The sequence below is a fragment of the Mustela erminea genome, chromosome 15 (genome assembly GCF_009829155.1).
Source record: "Mustela erminea isolate mMusErm1 chromosome 15, mMusErm1.Pri, whole genome shotgun sequence".
NCBI classification, from domain to species: domain Eukaryota; kingdom Metazoa; phylum Chordata; class Mammalia; order Carnivora; family Mustelidae; genus Mustela; species Mustela erminea.
Genome location: NC_045628.1, coordinates 57,635,383 through 57,658,759, shown reverse-complemented (window position 1 = coordinate 57,658,759; position 23,377 = coordinate 57,635,383). Strand labels below are relative to the sequence as shown.

The 23,377-nt window shown below is 40.8% G+C and overlaps 1 protein-coding gene across 7 annotated transcripts in view; it reads right to left on the bottom strand.

The window, feature by feature from the left end:
* The window catches only part of LRCH1 (leucine rich repeats and calponin homology domain containing 1), a 196,486-nt gene that overhangs the window by 58,985 nt on the left and 114,124 nt on the right, over window positions 1-23,377 (bottom strand). For all 7 annotated transcript variants that reach the window (XM_032314590.1, XM_032314585.1, XM_032314591.1 and 4 more), the window contains 3 exons: window positions 17,784-17,910; window positions 4,748-4,853; window positions 350-486 (listed from right to left, as the gene is read on the bottom strand). In XM_032314590.1, the coding sequence (XP_032170481.1) occupies window positions 350-486; window positions 4,748-4,853; window positions 17,784-17,910 (370 nt within the window). The remainder of the gene's footprint in view (window positions 1-349; window positions 487-4,747; window positions 4,854-17,783; window positions 17,911-23,377) is intronic.

Here is a 23,377-nt window from a genome sequence, read left to right as displayed (position 1 = left end):
CCCCGTTTCTCAGCTCACGTGAAAGTGAGGAATATATTACTCCACTGATAAGCCATACACCCCATGAAGGAGTTTCCAATGTGTGTCCAAATGCTAAGCCACTCAAACTTTTAATTCTACGATTGCAGTGATCAGAACAGGGAGTCAAAGGCCGGTAAACAGACTCAACGTAGCAGAAGACACCTCCCTGTGGTCGGATTCACCCACGGTTTCATCTTTCAGAGGTTGTGATCATGTCCAAACCAATATTAATTCAGCAGAACATCCAAGGCCCAGCTCTGCTGGGAGTTGCCCACGCGCTCCTGAGAGTACGCCCCTCTGTGGGAGCAGCTCTGCCGCCGTCCCTCACCTGCGCTGGAGGAGACTGCAAAGGGTTGTTCTCAAGCAGTAACACTTGCAGCTGTTTCATCTCTCTAAAACAAATGGGAATCACGAGCACTTTATTGCAGGAAAAGTCAAACTTTACCAAGGGAAGATCTACTAGTTCTAAAGAACAGGGAAAAGAAAAAAGAGAAAAAAAAAAAAAAAGAAAAAGAAAAAGAACAAATTCAGAAAGCAACAAGATTATGTGGCTAAACATTCAAAAACTCATTCTCTGCTTACCAGGAAAAACATCAGTTAGCATGATCAAAGCAAGTTATGTGCTAGGAATATGTGGTATGCGTATAAAATATTTTACTAAAGGGGAGGGGGAAATCTTTCATCGGGAGGGCAATAATTTTAAATTGTTGTGAGTTCTGACAAGAGCTAGAAACACTCTTGACATTTACAATATCTATTGTTTAGAAAGGCCTTTCTTCCAGCAAAACAATCACATAACCCATACCACATAGGACATGTTTATGTTTTAACTTCAATTGTGAGCTGATGAACAATGAGCTAATCATAAAATATTCTTATCTAGTCAACGTATCTGGTTACAAGAAATATGTTCATGGTTTTTTAAATTTCACGTTAAGAACTAAATGCTATCTAATTCGGAATGTTGCTGTGGACCCTGTAATCCTGATTTGATGAGGCTCAATTCTACTGCTTTTTCACCGTCTTCTGCAACTCCACAAACAAGACAGAACATTATATTTAGCTTAAAGTCCCCACCCAAGGGCATAGTAAACACTCAGTAATTTCAAGCATTCCAACCGACATTGGCAGCTGCAAGGAACAAAGTCAAATATGTTCCATGGAGCAAAGGGGCTGAGCAACACCAGACATGTAGGGTGACACAGGGCAAAGCGCTAAGATCTGTGCGTCAGACACTTGGGTGGGTTCATGTCAGAAGGGTCCACAGTGTGTTTATTACAGGATGTGGGAAAGGGTGAAATACAGCGCTTTCGAAGACACAAGGAGCTCCAAAGCGGAGGACAGGCAGGCATGATATAAAGGGACCTACAGGGAGAATTCCCACAGTTCCTCCCCTCCCCCTCGTATGCCTGAGGGTTGTCACTGGACTCGCTGTGCTACTTCAGGTTCCACAAACAAAAATGCTCTTAGCAACCGGTATCTCTTCTCCTGTTCACCTGGCTCTGGGCCTCTGGGTGTGTAAGGGACTTTCCTTGTTTCATGCCTTAGTGAATTAATTCGTATTTAAAAAATGGAGTCAAGCGGACTCAAGTGCTGGAAGAGAGGCCAAAGAGCATCCAATTTGGCAGGTCCCAAGCTCAGCTCTGTGTCAACTGCCCTGAATAGTTCACTGCCCAAACCCAGTCCCCACCCTCCGCCCCCAAGAGCAGGGCAGATGACATGTCCCGCTCCCTGCTCCTCTCGGACGCTGCCCTGATGAAGGCTCTGTGAGCGGCGGCAGGTGAAGGAGACAGGGAGGAAGGGAACCCGGACGACAGCATGGAATCAAGAAAATCGAAGGAAAAGGGAAAGTAAGATCCCTCTCACTTCGTAGTTTGTTTCTAAAACAGGACTAAGGCTTAGAGGGATTTATATAGGAGAGGAAGATCTCCTTGCGCTAACCCTTAGTGATACTAATCCATCTCCGAGACCGTTAATTTTATTCACGAAACTTAGGTTGGCAAATTCGTGGTATGGCCGTCCATACCAAAATTTAACTGGACTCCAGATCTTTAGCAAGTCTTTGCTGCTAAAAATGAAGACCTTTATGCAAGACTGAGGGTTAGTTCCTGGCAGTCGTACCAGGAAGGGGAGGAGAGGCAACTTAAATAAGGTAAATAAAGTAAGAATGGTTTTTATAATGACTATTCCTGTTAATTGCAGTTTGGAACACAATTACCATCTTAGTTTGGGAAAACGAGAGCCTGGCAGTTTCACAACAAGAAAATGGGGTGGGGTGGGGGTGGGGGATGGTGATGATAACTCCAGCCCAGGAATGGTGAAAAGAAACAGGGCAGGAAAAGGGAGAAGAAAAGGAAAATCCAAGGGATCTTCTGTTGAAAAGGTCAATGACTGGTTCCTTTAATCTTAACTCTGTCCATTCTGGTCCTAGAAAAAACAAAATATGGTCCCCTCATTGCAGTATTTATAGTAAAACCACCACAAAATTGATATGGGTAATTAGGCCACAGACTTGTTCTCCCTTCTCAGATTGAAAGCATACGGGGAGGGGTACTCACAGAGGAAAAACAAGTAAATATGGAAAGTCTTCAAATTCACTGCCTGAAAGCACTATCAATACTCTTTTGTTAATAGAGTTCTCTAGAGTGAAGCAAAAAAGAAACTTGATATTCAGGAAGTTATTTTTTAAAAAAAGAGAGATTTTTCTAGTAAACTGAAGTTTTAGTTTTGAATATATTTTTAAAATATTAAACCTGGGAAAACACAATTATAAAAAGGATAGAAATGGTGTGACTGATCTTTTCAAGAGAAAGGAATGCTCTTAAGGTAAGAGGGTAAGGAGTGCTGAGAGCAAAGAAAAACCTCGGTTTGCAGACACACCATTGACACGTTTCTAAATATTATAGGCATCAGTGAAATGACTCTACTACATTTTTCCTTTGAAAATGAGAGTTTGATGATCTGTAATGATTTTTCAATGATTAGCATGAGGGCTACAATTAGAGGCTAGTTTTCTTTAATGTCACAAAAGGTTTAAATGCTTACACATGTGTAGTTGGTAAGAGTGTTTCCCTTTGTACTTGCTCAAACCAAGAAAAAAAATTTCCATACAAAGTGGGCTAGCCAATGACAGAATGAAAAAAATCAATGTTTTCATACCAAATTATCTCAAGTAATAAATTAATACATCCTTGTGCCAAGAGAGTTTCTAATTCAACTTCTTTAAAAGGCAGGTCAGTGCAGGAAAGGCGACGGATGGCAGGTAGCCACTCAAACCTCCCATCTATAAAGCACACTGCATTTTATAAAGTTCTTTCCTTTCCATGAGCTTCATCTGCTTGCCTTCAGGCCAAAGATCAAGATGCAGGAAGAGAATAATAAAAGTCAGGCAGTTCTTGACTAGCTGCCGTTGTATCACATTAACCAAATGCTTTCGTTCTTGTTTCCAAATACGTGCTTTTGCTCTGAGGTATAATTTTAAATATATATTTGAAACCCGGTATGCCTGGTGGCCCTAAATGAAACTGAAGGAAATCAATGCGATCTTTGGAAATGAGAAAATGTGTTTGGGAAAGCATTCAATATTTCACGGCTCATCAACTCATTCTGATGCAAGTCTGAACAAGAATCCCCAAAATAGGCAATTCAGATCCACCACCATCTACAAAGCTGCTAGTCAAGGTTCTGAAGGGTGCACACTTTCTGAAGAAATGCATCTTTTTCTCTGAACTCAGAGACGAAGTATCGGAGCAATGTACTGTAGAAGCCCACAGATGCAGGGAAGAGTCTGCCTGAGGTTGGCTCCAGTCTCACTGCTGAGATTCTGAACGCAGCGCCTTAGACCGCTCGGCCATCCTGACACTCACTGCTGAGATTCTGGAGGATCCTTCCTTCTAGCCTTTGGGAGACTCACCAAAACTACCAGTGACATTCGTCCAAGGACCACTCAGCAGGGCTAGTACCCTCACCTGAAGCATAGGGGGTGGCTCCCAACCAGGGTGACCAGGTGTCCAAAGCCAGAAGTCCTAACAGCTGGGTCTACAAGACCAAGCGCATCACCTACAGTGTTAGCTCGATGTTCCAGAACATCACACATCCATACCAAAACAATTCATGCCGCCTTGGGTTATGAGCTGAATCGTGTGTCCCCAGTTTTCCTATGTTGTTGGAGTCCTAACTCCCAGGACCTCAGAATGTGACTGTGTCTGGAGATAAGGCCTTCAAAGGAGTCATCAGGTTAAAAGGGGTAATTTGCGTGGGCCCTAACCCAATACGATTGTTATAAGAAGAGAGGGTTAGGACAAAGACACAGAAGGAGGATGCTGTGAGGACAGAGGGAGAAGCAAGCCATCTGTAAGACGAGGACAGAAGCCTCACAAGACACCTTGGTCTTAGATTCCTGCCTCCAGAATTTTGAGAAAATAAATTTCTGATGTTCAAGCCACTCAATCTGTAATACTTTGTTACGTGAGCCCGAGCAAACCAACATGCACACACAGCCTTAAACGGGAGAATGATCGCACTGCTATACTCCTTGAGGAAAATTAAAAGTTGAATATTAACTTTTTGTTAACTGCACGTGAAATTCATATATTCATATTCATACAATTAATTAATAATTAATATCATTAGGCATATACAAACATGACTAGACAAACTACCTTCCTCACATAAGTGAACAAAAAGCAATCAAAAAAGAAGCATCTCCTGGTTTATTGCTTTTTACCTTGTGGTAAAACTTTAAGGTAATTTCTTCTGACATTCAGTTCCCGTAGAGATTTCAACTGACCTATCTGCTGGGGCAAGGCCGTGATCTCGTTGCAGCTGACATCCTGCACCAAAAGCAAAGGCAGAAATGATAAACACCCTTTTCCAGGAAATCAAACATTTCATGTGAAGGCTTCTTAAGGAATTTACATATGAGGACAACTATTCAAGGACCTTTTTATCTTGGTCAGTACATCCCTGGCGAAGTAAGGCTTAGCACAGAACAGAAAAAGAAAGTGTACCATTTTGAACATCCTCTGAGGAGAAAAAAAAGAGGAGAAAGGAAGGATGTGTGAAGTATTTGGGCTATTCTGAGGGCCTTGTGTCTGCTGTGCTCATGGGCTTCAACCTCATAATTCTCATGACGGACCCATGAGGCAGCATTCACAGCTTAACATTTACAGTCAGAAAAACGAGGCTCACGGAGGTTATGTCAGGCATCCAAGGCAGTCAACGCTTAGAACGAGTGCCCGCCTACTGTTAAGCCACCATCCCACAGTGCCTTGAAATAGAAGGTTACATATCCTACTTACCAAACACATTTTACAGTGAGAAACTGTGACTATTAATGCATCTTTTGGATGCACTATTTAGGTAAAATGGAGCTCTTACTGGAAGGCTGGGAACTTGATGGACCTAAAAACCTTTAAGTACATTTTACAATCAAGACTGTGGGGCATGTGGATGTCATCTTTTTTTATACTGAAACGCTAATATCCCATTGATCGTTGATTGGAACCCCCTCTCGACACAGGCAAAATGAAAGTTACGACATTTACAATCTGCTTATTCTCTCCCTCCATCCCACTCTCCCTCCTTCTCCGGAAGCTCTGCTCTGTTCTTCCCCACCTCATCCCAGCTACTCTCCAGTCCAGAGCCACACTCCCTCTCCTGGGACACTATAATGGTCTCTTTGATTGGTTCCTTACATCGGTCTGCTGCCCAGACCCATCTTTCCCAGAGCTACCAGAGTGTGCATTTCACTATGTCATTTACCAGCTCAGACATTTGCAACAGCTCTTGTGAAACCCACCAAACTCCGTGGCAGGGCCCAGCAGCCACGGTTCAGGTCTACTTCTCCAGCACCATCCGTCTGAAAGCCTTCCCTTGCATCCTCAAGCCATAGCCTTACCAATTGCTGTCACCAGCGCAATGCCCTGGTATTTCACAGTCCCCAACCTGGTCAGGCTCCTCCCTGTCTGGTGTGCCATTTCCTAATATTGTCCTCTTGTCCCACCTATATCTTCCAAGATTAATTCAAGGATCACTCCTCTCTGAGACCTCTTACCACCCCTCCACCCCCGCCAAACTAACACCCAGGCAGAATGACCACTATTTTCCTCTGTGGCCCTATGCATAATCTATCACTGTATTCATATGCTCACACATTTGCCTTCTCTTATGAACCTGTGAGATCCTAGAGGGAAGATACTGGGTCTTATTCACTCCATCTTCCTGGTGCCAAGCAGAATGCCAGGTATGAAGTAATGGATCAATAAATATTGGACGTGGGACGCCTGGGTGGCTCAGTTGGTTAAGCGGCTGCCTTCGGCTCAGGTCATGATCCTGGCGTCCTGGGATCGAGTCCCGCATCGGGCTCCTTGCTTGGCGGGGAGCCTGCTTCTCCCTCTGCCTCTGCCTGCCACTCTGTCTGCCTGTACTTGCTGTCGCTTCTCTCTCTATGACAAATGAATAAATAAAATCTTTAAAAAAAAAAAATAAATAAATAAAAAATAAATATTGGACGAAATTTCTAAAGTCCATTTCTGTTGACACTCTCACTCTGCCTCACGGCTGGAACCCTGGGGTGCTCCAACATAAGACACTGATCCTTTGCAGGTCCTGCTTGAAAGGGAAGAATCTCAGATATACTTGGGCTAGGTTTGATCCCATTGAGACTGAGTCTTTAAATTCCCCCACATCACTTCTGAACCTACCACCCCTCCCCCCCCTTCACAAGGCAGCAAAGCAGTTTCACATTCACTCAGAGGAGAACTCACCATCGACCCAATCCCAGCAACCCCTGGGCTCCATGTAATAGCAGGACTGTGCAGGACAAAGGGGATTGCTGGCCTCTTATCCCTTCTCATCTGAAAATCCTCAGGTGACCTGCCAATCTGGAAGGTCACAAGGCTGCCAACTGAGTATCACTTGCCGAAGAGGACTAAAACCACTCTGGCTACCGGGAAGGAAGAAGCCCTCCGCAGAGACTGAGTCTACTACACAGCTCGATCAGCCGCGTTGCTGCTCCGAGCTCCACGTCTGACCCAGGCAAGGCAGCGTGTGACAGGCTCACTGCGCACCCCCAGGCTGGCTGTGGATGCAGCCCTCCTGGCCCAGAAAAGTCACATGGAATTCCATGAAAAACATCCCTAGTGTTTAAAAACAAAAACCCATGAGTACATCTGCAGAGAAATAAGAGTCGGAGGAAGGAATTACAGAATTAAAAGGTCCAGAGATGCGTTCTGTCACTGAGCCTCTCATGGAGTCAGTAAATAATTCTGTGTCTCTGCATATACTTCCATACACCAGAAGGAGAAAGTGAAATGCTACCTTTTCCCAACGATGACGGCATCTGATCAGTCACAGATACCCACAACCAAATCTTTTCAAAAGAAACCTTTATCTTTCTGTCAGCCAAGTCACAGATAAGCAAGAGGTGCCATTCTATTCTCTTTGAGAAGAGCCCTCACATAAAGGGTACACAGGTAAGTGCTAGCAATGTATGAGAGTGAATCATTCTATGAACTCGCAGGCAGGCGCAGTCACACTGGTGATGGCTGGCGGGAGGGAGGCGTCGTGAGGGAAGAAACAGTGGGAATTTTCTCTAGAGAAGTTATGTTACTGACATCTATAGTAAGTTTTTATAAGTCTGTGAGGGAGCACATGAGAAAGACCCTTTTTGCAGTTTATGGTAATCAAATTTTTTTATACGAAACTGACAATTTTCAGAAGTTTCAAGAACAGAATTTTTTTTTTAAAGATTTTATTTATTTATTTGATAGAGAGACACAGGGAGAGAGGGAACACAAGCAGGGGGAGTGGAAGAGGGAGAAGCAAGCCTCCTACCAAGCAGGGAGCCCCACGCAGGGCTCGATCCCAGGACCCTGGCTGGGCTCATGACCTGAGCCAAAGGCAGATGCTTAATGACTGAGCCACCCAGGCACCCCAAAAGGACAGAATTCCTTAAAACATCATTCTTTTATTATTTATTTTGAAGGGGGAGGGGCAGCGGGAGAATCCCAAGCAGACTCCCTGTTGAGCACGGAGCCTGACACGGGGCTTGATCCCAAGACCTGGAGACCACAACCTGAGCCTAAATCAAGATTCAGATACTCAACCAATGTGCCGTGCAGGTGCTCCTCAAAAACCGCTCTTTAAAAAAAAAGGAGGGTAGAGGGAAACAGAGATAACAGATATATTTAGGCAATTTACGGCCTAAAGTCTCATTCAGTCTTATCCTATTTTGGGGCGGTACTGTATTTGTTGGTTACCCTCTGGTTAGCTAGAAAGGGTATGCTTGTTTCCCTAAATATAAGGTAGTTGTTTTTTTTTTTTTCTAACATGTATTTCTAACATAATGGCTTTATCAAGGAAAACCAACCTCCTTCAGCTATATTTAAATGCTTACTTACTAGTAAAGAAAGCCGTTACCCAATTCACACTTAAAATAAAAACAAAAAACATAATGATAAAGAGTTTTTCCTTCTGACCTACAGGATAGGACATCTGTAGACAATTAGAAACACAAAGTCCAATTGTCCATTTACATTTAGAAGGGTGTATAGTGAGGGTCAAATTATTTTAATAGTACTCTGCTGTCAGTAATTTCCTGTCCTGCCAAAATAATGAGGGGGGAAATGCCCAGGCAGATTTAGCATGAAAGCAAGGTAAAGACTTTTCACTATTGTATAAGCAATATTGTAGAAACTATGCAAAACTCTATTGCCCCCCAGTTACTGAAACTTGCTAAATTTTAAAGAGCTATGAATTTCATCACAAAAATTAAAAAATCCATGTCTTAATTAGCTGGGGAATGAGGAGTAGGAAAGAGAGGATAATACTCTAAATGTTCTGGGTAAGATGTTTCAGTTCAGAACATGAAAAAATAATATTCTTAGAATGGTCTGGTTCTCTAGAACATGTCTGTCCACATTTAGCCTAAGGTATGTTTTTTAAAATGTGGAGTTCATTTTAAAAAGATAACATTTAGGAAAGTAAATTTAATAAATAAATAACACCAATGCCTCCTACTTTAGTGAGAATTTGCCAAGCTATGAATTCCAGATTCAGTGGCTTCTTAGAAGAGCCAATGAATCCCTTCTGAATTTTCTATTAGCCCCTAAGCTATAACTCAGAAATACTTATTACAAGCTTCAGTGAATCAGATTATCATATATTTACCATTATAATATTGCAAATGTATAGGCAAGCCAAAAAGAAATCATAAGGATGTCATAAATATTGACTAATTCTATTCTTTTTTATACAGAAATGAATCTAATTATTAAATGTTAACATAAATACTCATACTTCAGTTTTTATGGCCAGTCTAATTTAATCATTGAGATAAAAAAACAAAATAGAGAATTTTAACTATGACTTAAATATACTTTTTCTCACTGGTTTAATCAACATGTTTTTGGGTAACCGAAGGAAAAACTTCAGAGTCATTTCATACCAGCTCTTCCAAGCAATAAAGGAAATATCTAGAAGTCTTTAATGCACATTGGAAACTAATATATTTTTGTTATTAAGTGCTAGTTGTCAATTTACCCTTCAGGATGCAAAAATGACAAGGATTTAAAACATCAGATTAATTTGGATTATTAAACTAGGTAATGTTCACTTTCAGAAAATAACACTAAAAAAAAAAAAAAAGAAAGAAAAAAAGTGTTTTTTTTAAGGAGTAACCTCTAATGAAAACCAACACAACTGCTGCATACTGGGTCAAGATGGTCTTGGTTAGAAAAGATATCCAGTGAGACTGGGCCACCCTGTGGAAAAGCACGTGGTATTCTCATGAGCTACCCTGCTCTGACTCTCTGGCTTTCAAAAACCTAGTATGGTTATAAAACTGCTGAAGTCGTATTTTTGTAATCAATGTAACTCTTTATTTAACTGAAGGAAATGCAAACATTCTGACAGGAAATTCAAGCTATTATCTCCCATCATAAGATCATGTTGTTTTGGGAGGGAATGTCTGTTGTATGATTCACTGTGTAACTTAAGGTAAATGTCTTAACCTCTCTGTGCCTATGTAAAAAGAAGTGGCAAAGATTTAAAAAATCCAAATTTCCTTGCAATACTAGGAAAATGCATTTATCACAACAGAAATAATGAAGAGTTTTTGAAAGATACTTAACTCCCTTAGGAATAATGTCAATTTAGATTTCTTAGCAATCAGAAACCTCAATGCTTGTAGCCAGAACTATTTTTTTTTTTAAAGAAAAATCAATATGTTCATTTAAACTCAAGACTTTCTCAAGAAACCACTAGTTAGATAAATTACCACCTCTCAATGCTTACTGGAAGCCTCCTTCCATATAAAACTCTATTTCACACCCTTTCATATACCCACAAACATCTGTCCCACCCCATTGCTCTTCAACAGAATGGATCTTACACAAGCCAGGGATTTCTAACTGTCGCACAGAAACTGGAGACATTAGGAGGCATCTCCAGAGACTGCAAGTGGAAAAATGATTATGGCAGACACAGGAATTTATGTCTCCCCTACACCTAGCTCAGAGGCTGGAATGATATGGATGGAAATGAAGAAGGGATTTTCCTCAGAAGCAGGCCAGTACACCCTGTGTCTATAATCAATCCTTGAATTCAAACTCCCCACACAAATAAACATTTCATGAAAAGAGAATAAAAATGAGATGTCTCATCCCAGTAAATGCACCTTTCTATCAGTTATTACTTGTGTCAGACCCTGTTAGCTTCTCAGTGGTCAGAGTAGGTTTCTGGATCATGGATACTATGTTCACTTATATGGAGGTAAAAGCCGGAAGCCATAATTTTCACTGCCTGAGTTGGGTAAAGACAAATGGAAAGAAACCACATGACGGCTAGAGCATCTCTGGACCCCAGGATGTCAGCTTGCACAGAGAACCATGAGGAAACTCACCTTCATTGTGCTCTAACTCAGTGTGCTTGTCTTCACAGCTGTCTGGAAATTATAACATAGGCCATTCACCCAGCATCTCTTACCAAATATTCAACATGCCTTTTCCTTCAGGCATGGTTTGACAGTAAAGGAACCATGTCTCCAAATGTTAATGTGGTTTTGATGAGTAAAGCAAGGTTTAGTCAATACCAGAATGTTCTACTGACCTTCCCGACTGCCTTTAGTTCCTCCACGAGGAAACTTCCACAGAGACACTGCCCCTATTTTTGTAACATTCATTCTCTGATTCACTTTTGGCTGTTTGTGCTCTGCCCCAACTTTAATGGGAAAACCACTGCAAGGTGAACCAGGAACTCGACAAAGAAAACATGAGACATGTCATCTAGAAGAAGATCTAGCAAGCACAGCTGTGTGGCGCTGTTCAAAGGGTTGGGGCTTTCATCATACAGAACTGGTTTTCATCCCAGCTCCACCACTCCATAGTCCCACAGCTTTGGGTACGTAATTCTGAAACTCAAACTTATCTACAGAATGTAGACACGGTATCTACGTTGCTGAGTCACTGTCAAGATTATATAAAATACTCCAAGTCATTTACCTAGTAGAATGCCGAGCATATAATAGGTGCTCAGTAAACACCAGGGCTTTTTCTCTTTCTCTTACAGAAAGAATACCCAGATACAAAGACTTAAAAAGCAACATATAGATTACAGCTACAGCTCTGAGAGTACCAGAGGGACAGAAGTAATTCAAAGTGGCCAAGAGACTTGGAAAGATCTAGATCATTCCCATCAGCAATGACCCTAGAGGGGTCAGCGCCACAGTGCCAGGATTCCTTAGATTCTCTTGCACCTGAAACAACATGGAACTAACTCTCTGCTGGCCTCTCGTTGATTCAAAAAGGGACATCTCCATAGGTATTTCTTAATGGCTTCTTCATGGAAGGAAAATCAACTTTGTTCTCTGCATAATCTCAGATGGCTGGATGAGACAGTCACTGCATGGCAATGATTTTGTTTTATTTTCAGATAACTGTGATATATTTAAGATGATAAGATGGCGTTTTCCAATTTTAGTTCCTCTTAAAAATTAGAGAGGACTCCCCCTTTCTTGCAGAGAGCTACGGTTTTTTTGTTTTTGTTTTTCTGGCTGATGAGGACTCTGCAATACTCCCACTCGGAAGAGGAAAGGGTTTACGACTCCATTTAGTATATTCTTCAAGTCTGATGTGCAATTTAAAAATATTTCTTCCAAAATAGCTAAACAATGCTGAGAGCCTGATAAGCAGAGTGATTTTATCAGCACTTAATTGCCTTCAGGTACTCTGAATCCTTGGGTGGGGGAAGGGAGCTGACTCCCAAATTTTTTAAGAGTTGGTTACCATGTAACTATAAAACAAAAGCCCCAGAAGCAAGTCTAGAATTACTTGAGACTCTCCAGGGAATTTCTTTCCAAATGATAACTAAAAATCATTTGACATGGTTACCCATAGTAGCACTATTTTTTTCAAGATTTTATTTATTTATCTGACAGAGAGAGACACAGCAAGAGAAGGAAGAGAAGCAGGGGGAGCAGGAGAGGGAGAAACAAGCTTCCTGCCAAGCAGGGAGCCCAAAGCCGGGCCTGAACCCAGGGCCCTGGATCATGACCTGAGCTGAAGGCAGATGCTTAACGATAGCCACCCAGGCACCCCAGTAGCACTACTATTTTAAGCAAAAAGAGATGAAAGATAAATAAGAACGGATGGAAACTAATCTTTTTTTAGGCTGTGACCTTAAGCAAGGCCAGTCACCCTTTGTGGTTAAATAAATGGCAACTGATTAAGTATTCACCAACGTCAGAAATAAATGCTTTTCACAAAGATCATGCTTGCTCGCACAGTTCAAGAACACAGGCTTCAGAGCTGCCCCAGCCATACGTGACTACTGAGCATGAGAAATATGGCTGGTCCAACCAGTGAGGTGCTGTCCGTGTAAAATATATACTGGACTTCAAAGACTTAATATAAGAAAAATATAAAAGATCTCATTAACTTAATATTGCATACATCCTAAAATAATATTTTAGCCATTTTGCATGAAATAAAATATATTATTAAAATTAATTTTACTTGCTTTTTTAAAAAAATGTGGCTACCAGTACATTTAAAATTAGATTTGCTGACAGCAACTAGGCAACCAAAGAAATAAAGCCATCCAATTTGGCAAAGAAGAAATTAAACTGTCACTATTTACACATGACATGATACTCTATATAGAAAACCATAAAGACTCCACCAAAAAACTACTAGAACTGATCAATGAATTCATTAAAGTCTTGGGATATAAAATCAATGTGCAGAAATCTGTTGCATTTCTATACACTAATAATGAAGTAGCACAAAGAGAAATTAAGAAACTAATCTCACTTATAATTATACCCAAAATAAAAAAATACCTAGGAGTAAACCTAACCAAAGAGGAAAAAACATGTACTCTAAAAACTATAAAACATGGATGACAGAAATTGAAGAAGACACAAAGAAATGGAAAGACATTCCATGCTCATGGACTGGAAGAATAAATAGTTAAAATATCTAAACCCAAAGCCATCTACACATTTAATGCAATCCTATCAAAATACCAACAACATTTTTCACAGACCTAGAACAAACAATCCTTAAAGTTTACATGGAACCACAAAAGACTCCAAAATTGCCAAAGCAATCTTGAAAAAGCAAAGCACAGGTGAAGGCATTACAATTCCAAACTTCAGGTTATATTGCAAAGCTGCAGTAATCAAAACACTATGGCACTGGTACAAAAACAGACATGTATATCAATAGAACAGAACAGAAAATTCAGAAATAAATCCCTGATTATATGGTCAATTACTCTTTGACAATGTAGGTAAGAATATCCAATGGGAAAAAGTCTCTTCAACAAATGGTGGTGGGAAAACTGGACAGTTACATGCAAAACAGTGAAACTGGACAACTTTTTTACTCCTTACACAAAAATTAAAAAATGGATTAATACCTAAATGTGAGACCTGAAACAATAAACATCCTCAAAGAGAGCACACGTAGTAGGGTCTCTGACATGAGCCATATCAATATTTTTCTAGATGTCTCCTGATGCAAGGGGAACAAAAGCAAAAATGAGCTATTGGAATTTACATCAAAGTAAAAAGTTCTGCACAGCAAGGGAAACAATCTACAAAACTAAAAGGCAACCTACTGAATGGGAGAAGATATCTGCAAATAACATCCGGTAAAGGGTCAATATCCAAAATACGTAAAGAACTTATACAACTCAACACCCCCAAAAACAAATAATCCAGCTTAAAAGGGGGGCAGAAGACATGAACAGACATCTCTCCAATGAAGACAGGCAAACATAACTAACAGACACACGAAAAGATGCTCAACATCACTCATCAGGGAAATGCAAATCAAAACTACAGTGAGGTATCACCTCACACCTGTCAGAAAGACTAAAATCAAAAACACAAGAAACAAAAAATGTTGGTGAGAATGTGGAGAAAAAGGAACTCTTGTGCGCTGTTCCTTTCTCAGTGGAGTGCAAACTGGTGCAGCCACTGAGGAAGACAGCATGGAGGTTCCTCATAGAGTTAACAGTAGAACTACTCTATGATCCAGCAATCACACTACTGGGTATTTACCCAAAGAATATAAAAATACTACTTCAAAGGGCTACATGACCCCCAGATGTTTACTGCAGCATTATTTACAATAGCCGAACTATGGAACACACACACACACACACGAATATTATTCAGCCTTAAAAAAGAATGGAATCTTGTCATTTGCAGCAACATATGTGAAGCTAGAGTGTTATGCTAAGTGAAATAAGTCAGGGAAAGACAAATACCATATGATTTCACTCATATGCAGGATTTACAAAACAAATGAGCAAAAGAAAAAGAGAGAGAGAAAGAAAGAAGCCAAGAAACACTTTAAACTAGAGAGAACCAATTAATGGTTACCGAGGGGAGGTTGGTGGGGGGACAGATGAAATAGGTGATGGGGATTAAGGAGGACACTTGTCATGATAAGTACCAGGGGGTCTGTCAAAGTGCTGAATCACTGTTTTGGGACCTGAAACTAATAGAACACTGTATGTCAACTACATTGGAATTAAGAGAGAGAGTAGAGTAGAGTACAGTAGAAGAAGAGAGGAGAGGAGAGGAGAGGAGAGGGGAGGGGAGGGGAGGGGAGGGGAGAAGGGAAAGGGAGGGGAGGGGAGAGGAGAGAATAGAGTATCATTTGCAGCTTTGCCTTATCTTCCCATCACACGGTGCAGGGTGAAGGTGCTCAAGCTCAGGCCACAAGCTCAGCTACACCACAGGGACCTTCCATACCTCACACTGTCTCTCTATCTTGGGGTTTTTGTTTGTTTGTTTGTTTTTTCATTTGTAAGATGTCAAGAGCTTGGACTAGATGCCTGTGAAACCCCTGTGGCTCTCACACTCTAGGATTCAAGGATTCAACCGTGATTGCTGGTGGAGAAAAGACAGCAGGGTAAAATAGGTGGTTAGTCAGCACTGAGCAGTTAGTGTAATGAAGAGGCAGGGCAGCCTTTGCTGGAGCTGGGCTCTGTATGGGCTGCCTAAGGAGAGTTCAACGGGTCCCTTATGGCCACCCCACAGCTTGGGGGGGTCCCGAGGCTGCAGACGGTGCCATTCCACTGCACTTCCTGCCGCAGTGCTAGCCCAACAGCTGCTGGGAGCACCTGAGGAAAGCCCTGCTCTGGTGTGGGGCCGGCTCCAGGCTCAGCACTCGGGCTACCTCGTCACAGCCGGCAGCCCAGCAGATGGGGGTACGTGCTATCAGCTTAAGCCCAGCATGCCGTGCGACAGTGTCCAGGCTGCCAACAGGTTCTAGCAGACTGACCATGTTCCATGCGCCACCCAGCTGTGGGAGCCCAAAAAGTGGGAAAAAACCAACCTGTGATTTATATTGTGTTTGTATGACTTAATCCAAATTCTAGCAGATCTGGATTTTGTGGTTTATCAGACTCCTAAAAAAAAAGTATTTTTTAAAAAAAGAAAAAATTGTATCTGACTAGCAGGGTTTTTTTTAATTTTTAATTATATATATATTTTTATATTTTTTATATTTTATTATAAAATTTTTATTTTGTATATTATATTATATACTTGATATATAATATATCATCTAATATATTATACTATATTATAAATATATTTATAATTTTATTATATATTATATATTTATATAAATTTGTTATATATTATATATTTATATAAATTTATATGTTTATATTATATAAAACATATATATCATATATATAAACTATATATGATATATGCAATATGTATAATAAGTTAAATATATTATATTTAATATATATAAACTCCTTATTGAACAAATCATTTGAGGATACATTCTCCCATTCACTAGGTTGCTTTTTTGTTTTGTTAATAGTTTCCTTTGCTGTGCAAAAACTTTCTATTTTGGTGTAAACTCGATATTTAATTTTGTTTTTGTTTTCCCTTGCCTTAAGGAGACATATCCATAAATACATTGTTCAGGCTATTCAGTGTCCAAGAGATTACTGCCTATGTTTTCTTTTAGGAGTTTCATAGTTTCAGAGCTCACATTTATGTCTTTAATTCATTTTGAGTTTATTTTTGTGTATGGTCTAAAAAAGTGGTCCAATTTCATTATTTTACATGTAGCTGTCCAGTTTTCCTAATACCATTAATTGAAAAGACTATCTTTTCCCCGTTGTATATTCTTGCCTCCTTTGTCATAGGGGAACTGACCATCTAAGCATCGGTTTATTTCTAGGCACTCTATCCTCTTCCACTGATCTGTGTGCCTGTTTCTGTGCCAGTACCATATTGTTCTGATTATCACAGCTTTGTTAGCTATCTTGAAATCTGGGACTATGACACCTCTGGTTTTGTTCTTTTTTCCCAAGATTGCTTAGCTATTTGAGGAGACCCCTGTATTTTTATAACCAATTCCAACTATGGTGTGAGCTAGTTGGAACAGGTGTCAGATACTACTATCACGTAAGTCCTGAAGAAGATACTCTTTCTTCACCTTTAGTGCCTTTATACAGCAATACCTCATTTCTATGCTAAAACCAAAGCTGATCCAAATATGAAATGGGTGCTGTCACTTTCCTAGTCAACTCCCCATGCAGACATGATGTAGGAGTCACAGCACTCTCTATCTGGGCCTCATAAATCATCACCATAGTGTTCTACGTGGCCCCAAAGAAATGAACTGGAGTTGGCACACAAGAGAAAAGTTATTGGCCCTCAGTGTTCTAGACTCAGGTGCACACTTACAAACCCATGTCCACCCATCTATAAAGTTTGCTTTTCTTTCTTTCTTTTTTTTTTTTGTCTCTGGGGATTTGGTCACATTTTAGACTTTATCAATTTGGGGCAATGGCTACTAAAACCCTTAGAGAATCAGAGCACTCTGCGTTTTCTGAATTAATTATTTATATTCATAAAGTATGGCCTATTAACTTATTTGTATATTATTTTGCCAGTTGAACCATAGTTTGTCACAAATTTACATGCAATCTGAAAAAAAAAATGATCTAACTACCACACGATAACCTGCAAACTTCAGGATCTGTAAATCCTGTGAACTTCAGGAAGCGTAAACTACCGGAAACCTCTAAATTGCAGGAACTGTGTCTGCTACAGCAAAGCCAAGACTGTTCCTCTCTCCACTAAATGACTTTATCACGCACAGCCTTCCAGCAACATACGTGCCGCCCTGTCCAACTGTAGTAAAGAGTCTTTCTGACTACCTTGATAGACTACAACTAGTAAGCAAATAAAAAGAGCATCTTAAAAATCAGTAACATACCAACTCCATCAACTGTTTGAGCTGACCTATCTCTTCAGGCAGCGCTCCAAGTTTGTTGTTACTTGCGATTAAGACTTTCAGAGGCAGACCACACAGGCAGGCAGGCAGGGCAGACAGCTGATTTCGACTGCAAAGACAATACCAGAACACAGGTGAACATACGGGCCACGTCATGCTGTTTCTGAATGTGAGTCAGCAAGAAGAAAGGAGTGATCCAAGAAGACATTTTACAAATATAAAAGGTCCAATAAAGTTTCTGCATGTGTCATAAATCCCAAATACAGAAGATAATAAAGTATATTTCTAAGAAAGAAAGACAGGGGCGCCTGGGAGGTTGGGCGTCCAACTCCGGATTTCAGCTCCGGTCCTGATCTCAGGGTCCTGGAATGGAGTTCAGCGGGCAGTCTGCTTTTCTTTCTCCCTCTCCCTCTGCCCCTGCCCAACTCTTGCACATACTCTAAATAAATAAATAAATAAAATCTATATTTAACAGAAAGAAAGAAAGAAAGAAAGAAAGAAAGAAAGAAAGAAAGAGAAAGAAAGAAAGAGAAAGAAAGAAAGGCATAGGCAGTTCTGTGGGAAACAATTTTTTCCAGCACCAGGAAAGCCCTTGCAGAAGCTGAGTCCTTGGCCAGCCAAGAGGCAGACGGGCATCACGCCCTGTGCCACCAGTAGCAACAGGAAGCTGGTGCCAACTGTTCTCTTCTGACAATGTGAGCAGGAAACTCAGCAAGATCCAAGTACCATGAAGGCATCCTCCCGTCCGTGTTAGTAGTGATGGGGAAGGTCATTGTGCTGCAAGTTATAAAAGACCTCTAGCCTGATTTCCAACATTTTGACTCTGCTTCCTTTTGCTAACAAAAGAGCCACTGTGGTTAAGGTCTATTTGGATGTCTGCAAGGGAGCTAATTAAGAGAAGAAAAACACTGGGGTGCCTAGGTGGCTCAGTCAGTTAAGTGTCTGCCTTTGGCTCAGGTCATGGGTCACGGTCCTGAGATCGAGCCCCACACGGCCCTCTCTGCTCAGTGGGGGGCTCCCTCTCTATCTACCCCTCCCCCAGCTCATGCTCTCTCTTGCTTGCTCTCTCTCTCTCTTTAAATATTTTAAAAAATAACAGAAAAAAATAAAGTTGGCCTTCTGCCAAAACGAAAGCTAGGGCCTCAAGGGGTTCAGTTTCACAGAGTACCCAGAAACTGCTCACATTCAGTTTCACAAAGGACCCAAAAGTCTGGCTCCAGGTCTCACTTCTGCTTTGCAGGACGAGGTTTTCTACCGAGAAGTGTCTGAACTTCCTAACCTCCTATCATCAATGCCTAGTTTTTCTGAGAAATGGGAAAATAATGGGTAAGCGAAATCCATGAACCATTTTATGTATGTCAGTCATTTATTTCAACCTCCTTTCCCACAAAAAGCCCCTTCCTTGCCATCAAGTAAGGAGACAGAAGGTTTTTAGTTTCCCTGCCTTTCTTTCCCTGGCATTCTGCTGATGAAGCCAATGACCAGGCTGTGAAATATCTAAAAATCTGTGTGTCGAGTTACTACAACTATTTAGAACTTGTTTTGTGTGTATGTGTGCACATGCACGAAGCTTCCAAGGTTGTGGTACAGTGTGCATGTATTTATGGACACACATAAATCAGTGTGGGAGAGAGGAAGGGACAGACAGCCTGAAAACACACCAGTATTATTAGTAATCCTTCAAGGGGGATTAGGTACAATGAGTGTCTTTTTATTTTCTTCCTTATACTTTGCTGAATTTTCCAAAATTCCTACAAAGTGCTTTCATAATTGAAATAAATATCACGGGGCACCTGGCTAGCTCAGTCTGCTGCAAGTCCAACTCTTGGTTTAAGCTCAGGTCATGACCTCAGGTTTGTGGGATGGAGCCCTGCATCAGGCTCAGTGTTCAATGGGGAGTCTGTTTCTCTTCCTCTGTAACCCCTCACTTGCGTGCTCCCTCTTGCGAGCTCTCTCTCTCTAAAATAAATAAATCTTAAAAAAGAAATAAATATCACTATAAAAAGATAAACTTCATCTGCATACTGGTTACATGGGGGTTTCTATTTATGAAAATTCATTGAGATGTATAATTATGAACTATGTACTTTTCTGTATGTATTATATTTCAGTTGACGGTTTTAATCCCCTATTCCCCCATATGAGGAGGTGGGAATCATATGGCTAAATAAAGGACATCTCTAGCTGATGGGCTGAGAAGAAGCAGGTGTTATCCCCTGGAAAGAACCTTTCTAGTGGCGTGTGGGTGGCACAGTTGGTTAAGGCTGCCTTCAGCTCAGGTCATGATCCCAGGGTCCTGGCATCGAGTCCCACATTGGGCTCCTTGCTCAGCGGGGTGTCTGCTTCAACCTCTCCCTCTGCCCTTCCACCCTCACTCATGTTCTCTCTCTCTCTCTCAAATAAATAATAAAATCTTAAAAACAAAACAAAACAAAACAAAAAAAAACCTTTATCATGTGGGTACTCCCCTGTAACTCCCCTGATATCTCTCCTGTTCCAGGTACCCAATGCCTGGGTAATAGGGTTTATCAAGAAAAGACATAGTCAACCTTCCCTCCATTGCTGAGATCTGCAAATAAAGAGATTTCCAGAAAGGAGCGGGAAGGAGAGAGGTTTCTCTAAGAGGGTCCAGCAGAGGGAGGGAGGAGATTGAAAGCCATCTGGGGGTGGAGGGGGGTTCTGGCACTGGAAGGACCAGCTGCCTCTTCACTTCCCCCTGGTTAGAGTGATAGGGAGAGTAAGGGGGTTGGACACACCGTGGCACTTTCTCCTGTCTCTGAGGGCAGCAGAAGGGCATCAAGGGCTACCAGCCTGTCCTCCAGCCTCTGACATCCACCCACAGGAGCCCAGTGGGGCTGCTCTGACTGGCTGACAGGGACTTCCTGGAGCGCTGATGGGAAATCTTTCTCCAAGCTCCATAAACATCTCCTTTGACACTACCTCCGGAAAAGAGAACAAAGTTTATTGAAAGGCGGCAAGCAAATAATTTGGAATGTAATTCGTGGTTATAAAATATTTATTAATACATAATTTCCTAAAATGAGGATTGGTTACTTAAAATGTTAATAAGGCCTTTTTTTTTTTTTTAAATTTTGGAGCCACATTTAAACTTCTTTTTGGAGAAAAGATAAGGAAACAAAGATTAATTGGTATTTTCAAAAATTTCTACATTCCTGTTTTCATAGAATTAACAATTGCAGTTGAACATTCTTCCTGTGTTTCTTTGCTTGGAAACTCAGATCTCAGCTACTCCCAGTCTCACCATAATGCAGGGATCTCCTCAGATTAACAGATACTGAATGAGGAAAGCCACTTATCATACCATTTAAGCAATGCAATGAGGGCTCTTCTCATTCAGAAGCACAGTATTTGAGATTACATGGGATTAGGCTCATGGGAATTCTAGGGTGGGTACTAATTTAAAATAAAATAACACTGAAGCATTTTAAATTTAAAATGTTAATATTAATTTTAAATGTAAGCATTTTAAGTTTAAGCATAATTAAATGTAAGCATGATTTCTTTGATGGGGGTTACAAGCTTTTTATGCTAAAAGTTGTTGATGGAGTAAGCTATTCATTTATGCCTCATGCTATACTATAGTTAGTCACCTGCAGATAAATCCAGACGCCAGAACTTTAGTTATAACACAGCATGCTACAGACCCAGGTCACATTTCTTCAATTTCATTGATCCAGTCTCTCAGGCTCAACTTCATATATTTTATCACAGGATGTTCCTATATGACTTGTAATTTCCCCGAAAGAAAAAGGAAATACACATGCACACAAAAACCCATTAGCTGTCCAGCAAGTATTTATAAAGGACAGGAGAAACTCCATTCCCTTTAATCCTCTACCCACTAAAGACCACATGGGTAGACTGAGATTTTTCAAACCACTCATCTGGCAGCAATTTTTCTCAAGCAAATAATTGCCTCAGGCCTCAAACAACTGTCTTGCTCCCCACTTGTCTCCTGCTGGCCTCTCGGCTAAAAATGGGCCCTTTGCAGAAACAATGTTTAAAATAAGGCTGTATACAATCTGATAAGGTAATGGTCAACATTTATTTTCAAATCTACCTTGCAAGCTCTACCTGAAAGCAAAATCTAAAAAAAAAAAAAATTTTTTTAACTCACTCAGTACAAAGGATTAAGTTAGTGGGGGAAACGGGGCCACTCATTCAGAAGCAGAAATTACAGATTTGGTCGCGGCAGCCTGACTCTTCTTGCCCAGCATCTCTTCTCACTGCCCCTGCCCAGTCTGTGAGGACGATGATGGCACAGGGAGGGAGGTGGAGAGGCGGAGAGGCGGTAGGTCTTTACTGGGCCGTGTTTACTGCTGACGCTTCCTCTTCCATCGTTCTCAATCGAATGACTCCCTATTAGATTTATTGGTCTATTTCCTCACGTCAAGATGAAACAAGGCAACTCAAACATAATTTGAACACTTTTGATAGCTTTAGTTTACAGGATAAATTTCTCTTGGCTTCAAGTATCCACTATCCCGAACTTAACATAATTCTTAAACTAAAGAATGTGCAAACCATCTCACTTCTGTACGGTTTTACTGCTAGAGAGTCTTAATTTAATGTGTTTTGACTATGACACTTATTAATATCCATGTTTTTAGACTTAATGGTGGTATTTAACCTTATTTATTATTGGTTTATCAGAAAGTTATTTTCCCCTAACATATGTGATGATAAAAAAAAAATACTATAGGGGCACCTGGGTGGCTCAGTTGTTGAGCATCTGCCTTTGGCTTGGGTCATGATCCCAGGGTCCTGGGATCAAGTACCACATTGGGCTCCCTGCTTAGATGGACACTTGCTTTTCCCATTCACCCTGCTTGTATTCCCTCTCTCACTGTATCTCTCTCTGTCAAATAAGTAAATAAATAAATAAATAAAAAGACTATATTCTTACATGTGATTTTATTATCAGGGTATCCTATATATATATTTTTTATTCTACTGGAATAATGTATGGGTTCTTTTTAGTGTATGGGTTCACTTGATAATTGAGGGCAGAACCCATTCAGCAGAAAATAATTTATAGGAAGACTTCCATAACAAAGTCACCCACTCAACTGGTGAAAAGGTCACCAGCTGTGGAATTAGAAGGCCTGGCTTCAAATCTCGTCACTGCCACAAACATTTGGTGTAGGTAAAACATTTAACTTCTCTGTTTTGTTGTCTTTAAAACATAGATGATATCGCTTATCCAACATGGGACATGAGAGTATGGAGGCAAAAGTGCTTGGCCCAACATTAAATCTCCACAAGACAAAATGATACCTGACCACTAACGTGGCAAAAGCAGTGGGAGCGTGACCAAAAAAAAAGTGTATGTGTGCTTAGCTCCGTTTTATTTTATTTCCTAACTGCTAAAATGTCAACCACTTTTCAAATATGGTTTCATGTTGCATTCATTGAAAGCATAAACCCCTAAAACATAAAGATGATCACTCCGAGACGTGCAGGAGAGGACCAGGCTGGGCTACACAACTTCAGCCCAAGAGAAACCAAGTGAACTACGACCACTGTGGAAACCCTAGACGAGCGCCTACAAGCAC